Genomic DNA, 14,624 nt, shown 5'->3' on the forward strand with positions numbered 1-14,624 from the left:
AAAATTTTTTCAAGGTGAGAAAATTTTTTTCTCAGCTGAAGTAAGTGACACTGCTTCCCTAGAGTATCTAAAAATCTTGATCAAATATAAAAATTTATTGTATCAAGTATTTATGATAATTTGAATTAAGAAAAAATGACTTCCACCAAGGGTAGAATTTTAAGAAAAATTTTTACTTCGGCCAACACAACTTCGGTCTTCCTTCAGGCACCCGAAAATTTTCTTGAACCGAGAATTTTGTTCTCCAGTCAAGAAATTTTTCTTTCTGTGCATTAATACTTTAATTATTTTAGGTCATTAAATTGTTTTTGTCAGTTTTAAAAAAAAAAATTTCTATTAAAAATCTAACTTATATTTTTTTGTTGACTGTATAAAACGTTTTTAGTTATAAAAAATTCAATCTATCCGCGTCGTTTTATGACGACCGACAGCAGTTCCAAGAATAACCGATAAAATGAAGGTTTTGTTATAATTTTATTTTAAAGAACACCAAATAGCCATTTGCGGTAATGGGGTAGTTGAAGAGGGCGAGGAGTGTGACTGCGGATGGGAAGAAGATTGTAATGATCCATGCTGTCATCCTCAACGATTACACCATGCGCCGTTCGAAATTCCCTGCCGCTTAACTGAGGACGCAGTTTGCAGTCCTAGTCAGGTACTTGTGCTATTTTTATTATTATTTTAACTGCTATTGCCGGTATTTTCATGTCTATACTCTGTATTTCTACATGGATTGTATGTATACTTCACAGCACCACAGTACTACATAATTTTATATGGCCCGTAATAGCGGAGCCAAATTAAAAAACATAAATGAACCTTAATGAATAGACTCCAATGCCGTCGAATAATATATAAATAGGTTTTTTTTTAATATTAATTCTTTTGAATTATTTCCTGGTTTTCAATAGTTGCAAATTACTGTCCGCACTCGAAAAATAAATATAGACGCTTAATTTTATTCCAAAAATACACGCTCAGATGTTAATCAGTCAGATTGTCAAATAATTAATTTAGAGTTTAATTAATATTTTATTACACTGCTAAAAAATAGGGGAGAATTTTTTTTCTACTTGCAGTACGCAGTTTTTATACTAAAATAATTTTAATTAGCTTAAACAATTTTTATTCGCAAAATTACTGACAAATACTTCAAACAATTTATCTCAAGTTTAATTTTTTAAATATTAATGGTTTTTTCGAATTTCATAACTTTTAATGAGAATTTTTATTAAGAGATGTTAAAGAAAAAGTGGTTGATTTTAATGTGAAATAATTTTACTACTAGAAAATAATGTGTCTTAAACTTTTAGTACCTGTGTAACACTCAAGATGTTTAAAAGTGCACTTTATTTTTTATGATCCATTTTTCATTAAAAACAACATACATTACTATAAACACTTTTTATTGACGGGTTTAATTCTAGAATGAACTTTAGGTACCACTGAAATAATCATAATAAATCTTTAAAAGTAAACGAACGTGATTTTCAGAAAATTTTAAATTGCTCTATATTGTTTTATACGCCCTTTAGCATTAGTAACGCGAAGGTAAGAGCCCCTATTATTGACAGGGCCCCCACTATTGACACCCTATTTAATTTTATTATTTCATTATTAAAATCTGTTAATAATAATAACAATTGTTGATATTTCATGACAATTTTACATATTTTCAAAATTAAAAAATAGTAAAATTTCATTCCAAGATACAAACTATTTACTGCAAAAAAATTTCATTTTTTCAAGTAGGCCAAAACTGCTTATACGTTTATAATTTCTTAACAATATTGTTAAGAAAGATCTTATTTTCAAATCCAGATTTCTCAATGTTTTTTTCATGTAATGGCATTGTTTAAAATTATTTTAGATTAATTATAGTCTAAATAACCATATAATCATTTATTTATACTTTATCGAGTTAAAATTAATTTTAAAATAACGGATGTCAATGATGGGGACACGAAAATTAACTTGCGTCAATTAACGACATAGGCCATAAAGTAAAGTAACCTAACCCCCTCAACATACATATCAACGTATTAATGTTTACATAATGTCATGTGATTTTATAAGAATCAAAGTATTTAAGACTAGAAAAAATTGCTAAAAAAAAACCTGGTAAAAATATAGGAAAATTAGGTCTTAAACAAATTTTAAAACAATAAAAATTATTGATAGTTTTGCATTAGTTAGTAAATATGGTTATTGTTAATAAGGTGAAAGCTCCTACACGGAAAAAAGAAAACTCGAAAAATTACAGTATATAATGCAACGTGGTGCTTCGTGATGAAAACTGGAAAAATGACAGTTTCAGGTTGTAATTATTACAGATTTTATAAGAATTACATTGTAAAATGTAATATTTACATTGCAAGCTCTGAATATTAAATTAAAAAATTGAATTTAGAAAAATGTTATTTAGAACTGTAATTTTTCTAGTTTTGATTACGACGGGACCGATTTTACATTTTATACTTTAAATTTTCGAGTTTTCTATTTTCCGTGTATTATTGACAAGGCCCCCACTATTGACACCATATTCAATTTTATTATTTCATTATTAAAATCTGTTAATAATAATAACAATTGTTGATATTTCATGACAATTTTACATATTTTCAAAATTAAAAAATAGCAAAATTTCATTCCAAGGTATAAACTATTTACCGCAAAAAAATTTCATTTTTTCAAGTAGCCCAAAACTGCTTATACGTTTGTAATTCCTTAACAATATTATTAAGAAAGATCTTATTTTCAAATCCAGATTTCTCAATGTTTTTTTCATGTAATTGCATTGTTTAAAATTATTTTAGATTAATTATAGTCTAAATAACCATATAATTATTTATTCATACTTTATCGAGTTAAAATTAATTTTAAAATAGCGGATGTCAATGATGGGGACACGAAAATTAACTTGCGTCAATTAACGACATAGGCCATAAAGTAAAGTAACCTAACCCCCTCATCATACATATCAACGTATTAATGTTTACATACCGTGATGTAATTTTATAAGAATCAAAGTATTTGAGACTAGAAAAAATTGCTAAAAAAAAACCTGGTAAAAAATATAGGAAAGCTAGGTCTTAAACGAATTTTAAAATAATAAAAATTATTGATAGTTTTGCATTAGTTAGTAAAAATGATTATTATTAATATAAATTCAACTGTAATAAGCGACCTGTCAATAACAGGGTCAATGGTATATCAATTATCGGCTCTTTGAAATTTTTGCGCTGTCAATAATACATACATTTGACCTGTTGGTTTCAAGTTAATATAATAATTATTCAATTTATTGCTATTAAAGTTAATTAATTAAATTATATAAATAAAAACAATGATTAAGGTGTCCTATAAAAAAAAAGTTGACAATATTCATTTGAATCACGATAAAAAAATTCAAATATTTATGATCACTCTTATAGTGTCAATAATAGGGGCTTTTACCTTAGTTAGATTTCTATGAATTTTACTAATAATAATATCGAAAAAGAAACAGAATTTTTCGATCGTAAAGTACTCTACCAATCCGCATTAAGAGCCGTGCAATACTTCCTCGTATGAAACAATAGATCCTAAGATCTTTTAAGAAATTTTCTCTCGTGCAAAGATTTTATTCGGTGACAAAAAGAAAAAAAATAACACTTTTTTGCTATTACACTCACTAACTCAAAACTTATTTCATTTAAACGCGCAAAAAATGTTTCTCAGTGTTCTCCTCTTTCTTCGTTTTGCGACAGTTTGAGTTTATTAAAAGTTTCAAAGTTAGATGTTAACGAAGTTTAAATAAATTTACATACCTAAACTCGACTCGTGTCAATTGTCATACAAATGTACAGGAATATTTGTTCAGTAATCTAAATGAACAAGTAGCTGAATTTTAAATAAATTTCTTTTTTTTTTTTATCTATGGGTCATTCTATAGTGACTGGTGGGACATTTGACTCTGGAATACCGTCAATTATAAGCTATAATTATGTGACTGAAACTTATACTATAGTAAAATTTATCTTATAATATAGAAGAATAACTAATTAACAACATCCCTTTGTCAAAAACCTCGATTACTTTTTAAGTTTCTCGTAATTATCATTTGACTGAGTGTGACTGGTGGCCCGAGTAAAAATGAAATTATTATTTTTTACGGAAAAATAATAAATTTCGTTCGACCGCCGCACCACCGCCGCACCATACCGCCGCACCACCGCTGCACGACCGCCGTTTGGCGGACTATTACGCCGCACGCTAAAAATTTACTCCCCCTAGCATCGCCGCACTACCGCTGCACCACCGCCGCACCAATGCTAAATCATACCTACAATTTCACAAAAAATGGTATCATAATTAATTTATCACGCAATAATTAATTAATAAATAATGCGACTAGAAATCTTTATGTAAGACCTATTGATCAACCTCCTTTTAATCGAATGCCTAATATTAAAAAAAAAAATTTTTTTTAAATCAGGCCAAAGCACCGCGAAATTATTGATTTTTTTAGTCGTATTGTTGATGTAGATTTTTAATTTCGTCCTCGGGTTGCACAGAAGCGGTACGCCTATCGAAATACTCTGAAAGAATTTTAAAAATTGAACTGTGATGGGATTCGAACCTGGATCGTCTGCATGGAAGTCTCGAACATTGCCAACTGCACTGCAAGCCATACTTAACTTAAAAAATTTAGTTAAGCTATTTGAATGATCAACGAATATATTATTTCAATGTATATACCATCAAACAGTGGTATGGTGCGGCGGTGGTGCAGCGGTGGTGCGGCGGTCGAACGAAATTTATTATTTTTTCGTAAAAATTAATAATTTTATTTTTACCCGGGCGCGTCACAGCTGTGGTGCGGCGGTGGTGCAGCGGTGGTGCGGCGAATAGAAATTTATTTACTTGTCACGGCGCTGGTGCGGCGGTAGTGCGGCGAATAGATAAATTCTTTACTTGTCACGGCGGTGATACGGCACTTATAAAATAACCAAAATTGTCACGGCTATAGTGCAGCGGTGGTGCGGCGCTTAAAAAGCCGTGCAGCGGTGTTGCGGCGGTGGTGCGGCGGAATTCTGTTTTTACTCGGGGGGACTAAGAAAAATCCTTCTCTCTTACCAAAGGTATACTTAAAGTCCAATTTCAGTTCGATCACTAAACTTTTAAAAAATACTTCTCTTTCAATGCAAAATTAATCCTACACTGATAAAAAAATTGACTTGATTCAAGAGCCAAACTCTTGAACCAAGAATTCCATTTTAAAGAAAATGATTTTCTTGAGTCAAGAGAATAAATTCTTGACTCAAGAAAATCATTTTCTTCAAAATGGTATTCTTGGTTCAAGAGTTTGGCTCTTGAAGCAAGTCAATTTTTTTATCAGTGTACAACCATTCAATATTATGAAGAATTAGACTGATTCTCTACGTAGAAACAATTAAAAAACTTTTTTTTTCTTCATACCTCGGTCGAAAGTACGTACTTTCGTCCCTACTAGCAGGGATGAAAGTTTAACATTTACTCCCTGTGAGATGTACACGCGCGCTCTCTGTAACCGCGGGAGGAAAGAATTTCTCATGCGTAATTACACTCGTAACTAGGGACTATTTATTCTGTCGCTATAACAAATTGTTAACCGCTGTCATTTCTGTTGCTACCTCTAACTTTAAAAATAATTATCAATGTTGTTTTGTCGTCTGTTAATTTAATATCAAAGTACTATTAAAGTCAATTCAATACTCCTACTAATAAACTATCGTCAGAATGCTTATCTACAAATTTAAATTTGAATAATCAAATTATGAATTATCAAAACTGTATATTTAGTGGAGATACAATTTTTAATTGCTCTAATATCAAGTTTGAAAACTGTATTTTTTATGGAAGTATTATTAACAATTGTGATCATTCAATTGAAATTAAAAACGATAAAAAAAAACGCAATAAGAGTTTTTAGCTTATAATATGTTTTGTTTTATAAATTTTATAATAATTAATATAATTTGTTAAACTAATGAAAATGAATATATCTTTGATAAAATGAAATTATTTTATCACACTGAGAAAAAAAAGTACTTTTACTCAATTAACAATTTCTTAGGACAAGAAAATCGATGACGATCAAATATTCTATTATTATTCATTTCTGAAGAGAAAAGCATCAATATTTATCTTTGAATAATAGATAAACAAGAGAATAGCTTTATTTAAATTAATTAAAAATTATTTCAATCAATTTAATAAGTTCTTGAGCTAAGAATATATTCTTGAAAATTTTCAAGAACATGAATTCTTGTATTAAGAAAATTTGTTCAATAAAAGTATTTTTTTTTCTCAGTGTATTAAAAAAATATGACCAGACTTGACTCTTCGAATGTATTTGATGCCTGCCCCCACGACCAGCAGCACTCGCTTCGCTCGTGCCGCAAATGTCGGGGCAGGCATCAAAAACATACTTATTAACGTTTAAGGTAGTACCCTCGCCAAAGTCGTTTTCTTAGGATTTTTTTTTAATTTTGGCAGATTAATGTTCATATAATTCTGCGTCGATTGAGTTTTGAACGCTCTTATACATTACAGTATACGGGATATCGAAAAATTTACCTACAAACATTTTTATATCTTAGAAACTTTTCTTAGGATCTTTTTAAAAAACTAGAGTAACGTTAACTAACAACTAAACAATTAAAAAGAAAAAATTCATTGATAATTACCACACAGTTTCAGAGATATTTAGTAATAAGTAATTAAAAATTTACCAGACTTTAGCCGAGGAGGGGATACGTTAATAAAGCTGTGGCAACAGCGCAAGTTTTGTAAGCCGCGAAAGAAGTATGAGATGCGCATGCGCTGACAAATTTGAAAAGTTTAATTTACGTTAGGTGTAATATTATAGTTATTAATTTTATTTATTTAAAAAAAAAAAAAAACTATGATTATTTTATGAAAATAAGTATTTTTTTATGATACTAAAGTTAGTCGACATTTTTAATTTTTGATTTTTTAATAATTAAATAAGAAAAAAAATTTTTTATATTGCATTTACGGTTTTGAAGTTTTTCAAGTGAAATTTTTTTTTATTTTTTTGTAATCATTTTTTCAATAAAAAAAATTTCTAAAAATTTTTAAATGTCGGCTGAATTAATTTTAATTTTTTTTTATATTTATTAAAAATTCAAAAAGTTAACAATTTTAATATAATAATATATATTAATCTTTCATAAGTTATAAAAATAATAGTCAGATGAAATAATAAAAAATACTTAAATTTAAAATTAGTTAATACATATAAACACAAAAATTTAATTACTTATTTTTCTGAAAAAACAAAACAATATTGTCAATTATTTTTTTTCTATTTGTTATTTGTATAGTTATTTGCATATGTGCTAGAGATTTCTGTCGTTTTTCAAGGACTTTTTTTCATGAATCGTCTTTTATAAGTCGATTTTTCAGACATTGTTACTATATTTCCAAATAAATGTATGTAAATAAATAAATAAACGCATGTATCAAAACAGAGGTTAGTCTACAGCTAGTCCAAAACACTACAGTATAACCACAATAAAATATCTTAATGCTCACGCAGTGTTGCCAGACTTTTCAAACGATCAGTTTCTCGTTCGTGATTGGCTGAAATAAGTACATAAACAGCAAAAAGTTTTAGGCTTGTCAATAATGACTATCCGGTATGTGTACCGTATACTCTAGCATAAACTTTTGACGACGGAAGTCGCGAGGGTAATACCTTAAAGTTAAAAAAAATATAATTAATAACGTACTTTCGACCGGCTATGAAGAAAAAAAAAATTTCTCGGCTTCGCTTCGGGCATAATGACGCGCAAGGCCGAAAATTCAACTTTTGGCCCTCGTAGTGTAATATACTATTATTGTGATTGGTGGGACAAGTACAAAATGTCTTCATCAAGTTGTTTATTAAAAAGACTTTTATATTATTTCAACTTTAGAAACATTATTGTTTATATATTTAACTAGAAATTATTTACTCGATAGTAGTAAATATTATTTAAATAATTAAGTAAACCATCTTAATTGTAGTATTTACCATCCTGATGGTTACTACTACTATTATGATGGTAATCAGTAATAATAACTGTTAATATTTTAATTAGTTACTACTATTATCAAAATCGTAATGCCTAATATAACCTGATGGTTGCAGTTACCTTCAGTAATAATAATAACTACTATCTAAGCTAGTAAAAAATATTTAAAAAATTAAGAATCTACGTTACCGTGGATGCATTTCTGAATAAACTAAAAGCAGCTGTAGTGCAGTGTAGTGCACAAAAAATCGGGATTGAGTTCGGATTGAAATTATATTTAAATTTTTATTTATCTAAAACAAGTTTCAACGCCAAATTTTTCAAAAAAAATTTGATATTTCCAAAAAAATCAAAATTTTCAAAAAAATCAAAATTTTCAAAAAAATCAAAATTTTCAATAAAATCAAAATTTTCAATAAAATCAAAATTTTTTCAATAAAATTTAAATTAAAAAAAAAAAATTTTTAATCTTTAAAAAAATCAAATTTTCAAAAAAAAGTTTTGAAGGGAATTTAAAATATTTTTTAATTTCAAAGAAAAAAATGTACATTAGCTAAAATATCGATGTAAATAAAGGATTTAATTAAGTAAATTTATATTATTTTTTCTTTCAGAATTTTTACAATCTGAGATGGTTACAGTTACTATCTTCGATTGTAACAGTTATAGTTTATAATATTTACATTTATCATTTTCGATGTTAATCGTTACCATCATTAATAGTAACTATTACAATTGTCAATGATACCACCTATTATTTTGTTACTAATTAATTTTATTACCATTTTAGATAGTAGAAGTTACTATTTTTGTATAGTAGGTAGTATAATTAATTTTTTTCCGTGTATAATAATAAATATGTTAGTTAATATCAAACATAAAATGAATTTGTTCTCAAAACTATTAAAATAACATTTGATCCGGATACAAGTTAGTACGTCTGAAAAGTTACTAGGAGAGAAAAATCGATTTTCTTATTGATTAAAAAAAATTTCCTTTACAAATTAGTAAAATATAAACTTTTAATAATAAATTAGGTCTAAATTAGAATGAATCAGAGAAATTTTTATATTTTTTGCGGTTCGCATTTGAAAATAAATCGATGATTAATTAATTAAACAAATAGTAGGTGTAGAGAGCATTGAACATTATCGGAGCGTTTGAAATTCTGGAGAATGAGGACACAGCGATTAATCTTGAGCGTGGGGATAGAATAGGATGGAATCGGGTATTCGGGCATTTACATTCCAATCAGAATAATCTATATTGCGTTGCGTTGTATTGATAGCGAGGGAATGATTGAAGGTAATCAGAATTAACGGATCAAAAACAATTAACAGGGTCCCTGCTGTACTACTGGATGCTCGCTACGCAGTGGAACTAAATGTCGAGATGATAATGGCTGCAGAGATGCAAGTTTCTGCGATGGACGAGGCCCACAATGTCCGCCCTCGGTTAACAAACCCAATAAAACTATTTGCAATGATGAGTTTGTCTGCTTTATGGGGGTAAGTGTTTGTTTTATAAATTTAAAACTAAACTGCTGACTTTTTTTGTTTATTCAACGAAATTTTTTAGTTGACTGCTGCACTGAAAAAAAAAACTTGAATCAAAAGAAAAATTCTTGAACCAATAAATAATTTTGAAGAGTTTCATTGTCTTGAATCAAGACGAAAAATTCTTGAATCAAGTAAAGTTTACTCAAAGCAAAAAAAAAATTCTTTTAAGAAATTTTCCGCTCAAATCAATCAGATGAAATTCTTCACAATTATTTACTTGATTCAAATTAATTTTTTTTCTGTGTGGGGATTTTGAGAAAAGTGACGAGAAAAGATGTAGAAAGTTTTTATTTAAAAAAAAAATTATTGTATGCAAAATTGATCGATTAAACTTCAAATCTACTCGACGGATTTTGATGAAATTTAGAAACTGTTTTTTAAGATTCTAGAATATCTGCGGGTGGTGTTATATTCAAAGTTTCTAAATAAATTTTTAGTTAATTGATAAATTAAATATTTGTTTGTTCTCTACTACTTGAATAACCTTAGAGACGGTCCCCCCACCACTTGTTCGTATTCCAATCTTCCTAAACGGGACTTAAGGTCACTAGTGGAGGGGATAGCGCACTAAGTGGGAGAAGCGGAGCTGCATTTGCAATACTGTCGGTAAAAACGCAAATGCTCGGTATTGCCCTCGTACGAGTGTCCATTCAGTAAATATACTTGTTCAATAATTAATTACTGATTATTATCTCAATTACTGGAATTTTTTGTACCAGGGTTTAATTAGTACAAAGCCTTTAAAAATTTATCTAATTAAATAACGGTGAGCTTGGATTGAGCTTACTGTCTTACGGGGTCGACACTCGGTTTGTCCAAATAATTTTTTTATTTAGTACTATAAATAAGTATTTTTAAATTGTTAATGGTGAATCTGAGATGCTGAAGATTTGAATTAATTCATAATTACTTCCGATGGGCCAACTATTGTTTAGACGTTGTTTTATTTTATTTATCAATCGGTCAAGTAAATGTTGACTAATCAGTTAAGATTTTTTAGTTCGTCGTGCTTAGAAATTGTTACGAATTATTTTAATAATAAAGTTGATATTATATTATCATTATTATTAAAGAGTTTTTGAATAAATAAGTTATCCCCCGTGAAAAAATTTTCTGATCAGACTATATCAGGCCTGATATAAATCGTCCATATCAGGCCTGATATGGAAATTGGCCATATCAGACTATATATGCCTTGATATAAGTATATCAGACTATGTACCCGCCCCGGTAAAAAAAATTATATATCATTATATTACATAATTATAAATGAAAAATGGCCCTATATAATTATGTATAATTAGGTATAATTATATATAATTATTTCCATAGGAAATAAAAAAATCGGCACGAGTGGGAATCGAACCGGGGACCTACCGCTTGAAAGACTAATTCACTACCCTAAGAGACTTACTTGGAGAACAGAGTTTATTATAACTACAAGTAATGCGAATCGTATACATGATCGATTCGTAGTGAACAAAATTTTTTATCTAATTTATTAATTATTAACTGTCAATATTTATATATAATAATGGTATCTATATGTAGATTTATAAAATTATCTATGTATACATGAAATCGCAAAAATGATTCTACGATATATTGTTCAGGTACTTCGTTGCTATAAAATTTATAATTTCTTTGAAATTAAAAAAATAATCGAGGTAAAATGAGAATTGAAAGCTTAAATTTTAATGGAATTATTTGTTTAGTATATGGAACTATATATTGCTGGAAGGCCTGGCTAACAATTTTTGAACTTGACAAAACTAATAATTTTTGTGAAATTAATTTTTTTTTTAATTCCTATTATTTCATCCGAAAAATACTATATATTAAAAGATTGTTAATCATTGGAGTAACAGACTCTTAGATAGAAAAAGAGAATGTTTTATGGTAATCACAAAATACTCACTGGAGTAAAAAAAATTATATAGAATTCTATATGATTCATATATAATTTTATATGAATTATATATACATCTATATAATTATAAATGAATTACATATGCTTCTATATAATTAGATATGAATCATATATAATGATAAATAGTTTTTTTTATTCGGGTATGCCTTTATATGAGTACATAAGACTGCTTATGTGCTGGTAAGGGTATGAGTATATCAGACCATATGAATCCATATCAAGTTATATCAACCCTGATCAGGGATTTTTTTTTTCAAGTTTATCAAAGTATATATAACTTTATAAGGTTATATCAGGGCATATCAGGACCTATTAAAAATAATGTAAAATTAGATATGAGCATATCAAGCTATATCAAGTCTGATATAGACATATCAAATTGATAAGGCTTGATCAGGCCTGATATGGCCAATTTTCATATCAGGCCATATCAGGACATATCAAAAATTAAATATAGACATATCAGATCATATCAGGCCAGATATGAACATATCAAAAAATTTTATATGGCCTTATCAGCTCATATCAAGCCTGATCAGAATATTTTTTCACGGGCCATTAATATTAAAAAGCACTTAATTTAAATAAACAAACCGCGATAACCGCAGAGCGTATAAAATTTGATAGTTTAAATTCAAAAGTAAATTATTGTTATTATTTTAAAAATAAATAAAATATATATAAATTTAAATAACATCGAACGATGAATAAAACTAAATTTCTAAAATTTCATCCGTCAGATTACTGAGTTACGTTGGAACGGAAATTTAAATTGCAAATTTAGTGAAATTCATTATTGTATTTCCCGACTACTACTATTTTGTCTCTCTGCATTTCCACTACACACGTTTATTCTCAAGTGTACATTCCAATGGAAGCAATGCTACCTCAATGTAAATACAAGTATACTAAATAAATAATAAAAATTTATGCAAAGAAAAGCAAATAGAGTTACTTGTTTATACGGAATATGAATAATAATTATTACATTTTTTAACAAATAAAATTGTTGATTTATTTGATTCCGTCCTTTATTTACTGGCTGTCCTCGTGTTTGTACACGAATAAGAGAGTAAAAGTCGGTATAAATTGTCAAAGAGGAAAAAGAAAGCTTCGCTGAGGGGAAGTATAAATTCCAAGGAATTTAATAGAATGTAATAACAAAGAAAGTCACTTTGGGAAATGAAAAATGTCAGAACGGGTGAATGGAAAAATAAATCTCGAGTGATATTAGCGGATGATTTTATTTAGTGATTTCATTTTCAGGAATGCACTGGCAGCATTTGTCTGGCTTACGGGCTCGAGTCCTGCCAGTGCAAGGCCAGAGCTAATGATCCGCTGACTAAAAGTTGCGAACTATGCTGCAAACTCCCTGGAGAAAATCAACCTTGCATGTAAGTCAACCAATCTTTACGTTTTTAATAATTAACATTTTATTCGATGTGGGAATTTGTAATCCGAATATTTATATGGGCACTACACAAAACAATTGTCACAAATAAAATTATCCAAACGTGAGTTTTAAATAGATAATATTAATATTAATATTAATAATTATTAAATATTGTTCTTTTTTTCATCGATATTATTAGATTTCAGAGATTATATATTTATTATTAAATCATTTAAAATCATTAGTTTCATAAAATAGATCCTATCTGCACACACTGATAGAAGGATTTATTTGTATCAAAAAATATTTGTTAATAGTTAACAAATCATTTATTAGAGACCACTTTTTAGTATTAAACAAATATTTCTTAGTATTTAAAATGATTTGTTTGTATTTAATAAATTTGATATTCATTTATTAAATATTAATAAATCTTTTTAAATACTAAGAAATATTTGTTAAGGACTAAAAAGTGGTCTCTAATAAATGATTTGTTAAATATTTATAAATATTTTTAACTATAAACAAATCCTTCTATCAGTGCAGTAAAAAATTTTTCGTAATTCTGCAGAGTGTTAAAATTTGTGTGTTGAATATTACACTCTAGTGTGTAGAATTTAACATTCTAGTGTGTTAAATTATTAAATCAACACATGAGAATGTTAAATTTTACACTCTAGAGTCTAATATCCAACACACAAATTTTAACACTCTACACAATGACGAAAAATTTTTTACTGTGTTTTCTTTTTTATATTTAATTTAATTTTGCCACAAACGAAAAATAGATTTATTTTAGCAGAAATTAAATTAATTTATATTGTTAAAAATAATAAAATGTTTTATTATTTACAATATTTTCGAGGACTTTTAACTAAGAAAATTTCGAATTTAAAATTGGGAAGAGTAGAGATGGAAGCAATATTTGTTTTCAGTTTATAAATATATTTTTTTTTTATTTTAAATAGCTTTTATTATAAAATTTGATTGTTTTTATTGTGGAAAGAGAAGTTTATTATCGATAATCTAAATGGAATAAAAAAAAATATTTATTGACGGAGAATTATAAATTACAATAAAAGTTTATAAAGACGGAATATTTATTAGATTGTTGGGACTTTTTAAAGACTATTCTCACTAACCGGAATTATCTTTCGAGTCTTAATAAAACTAATTAAAGACAATTGTTTATTAAATTTTTATTTAAAAACTTTAAGCGGCACCAAAGTTATGCGCTCACTAAGAACGCTCGAATTGCACGAAACAAAAAGCGGGCGCGCTAAGCGGCTGAAGTGCATGCATTTACCATGGGATATTTTAAAGTTAAATATCTACCCCAGTAATTTATAAACATATACACGGGACCAAGTACTAAATCATCAAATAAATCTTCTGTACCACCAAACTCAAAGAAAAATTTTCTAGTCACTGATAAAAATCATTTGCTTAAGTAATTTTCACCCTTTCAGATCATCATTCGAATGGAATTCGCTACCCTACGAAATTCCTGACATGATGTCCAAGCCCGGTACTCCCTGTAACGACTACAATGGCTACTGTGATATATTCCAACGTTGCCGTGAGGTACTCTATTCTATTGTACTCAATTGAATAGTTAAAGCTACTCACCCATTAGGATTAGTGGATTAGACTTTTATTGTTCTTGTTATAAATTAAAG

General features: G+C 28.1%; 1 protein-coding gene across 4 annotated transcripts in view; it reads left to right on the forward strand.

The window, feature by feature from the left end:
- LOC123262848 (disintegrin and metalloproteinase domain-containing protein 10-like) overlaps positions 1-14,624 on the forward strand; it is a 110,398-nt gene that overhangs the window by 94,797 nt on the left and 977 nt on the right. For all 4 annotated transcript variants that reach the window (XM_044725322.1, XM_044725320.1, XM_044725321.1 and 1 more), the window contains 4 exons: positions 486-655; positions 9,404-9,571; positions 12,819-12,946; positions 14,415-14,529. In XM_044725322.1, the coding sequence (XP_044581257.1) occupies positions 486-655; positions 9,404-9,571; positions 12,819-12,946; positions 14,415-14,529 (581 nt within the window). The remainder of the gene's footprint in view (positions 1-485; positions 656-9,403; positions 9,572-12,818; positions 12,947-14,414; positions 14,530-14,624) is intronic.

Source organism: Cotesia glomerata, linkage group LG4 (genome assembly GCF_020080835.1).
Source record: "Cotesia glomerata isolate CgM1 linkage group LG4, MPM_Cglom_v2.3, whole genome shotgun sequence".
Lineage (NCBI taxonomy): Eukaryota > Metazoa > Arthropoda > Insecta > Hymenoptera > Braconidae > Cotesia > Cotesia glomerata.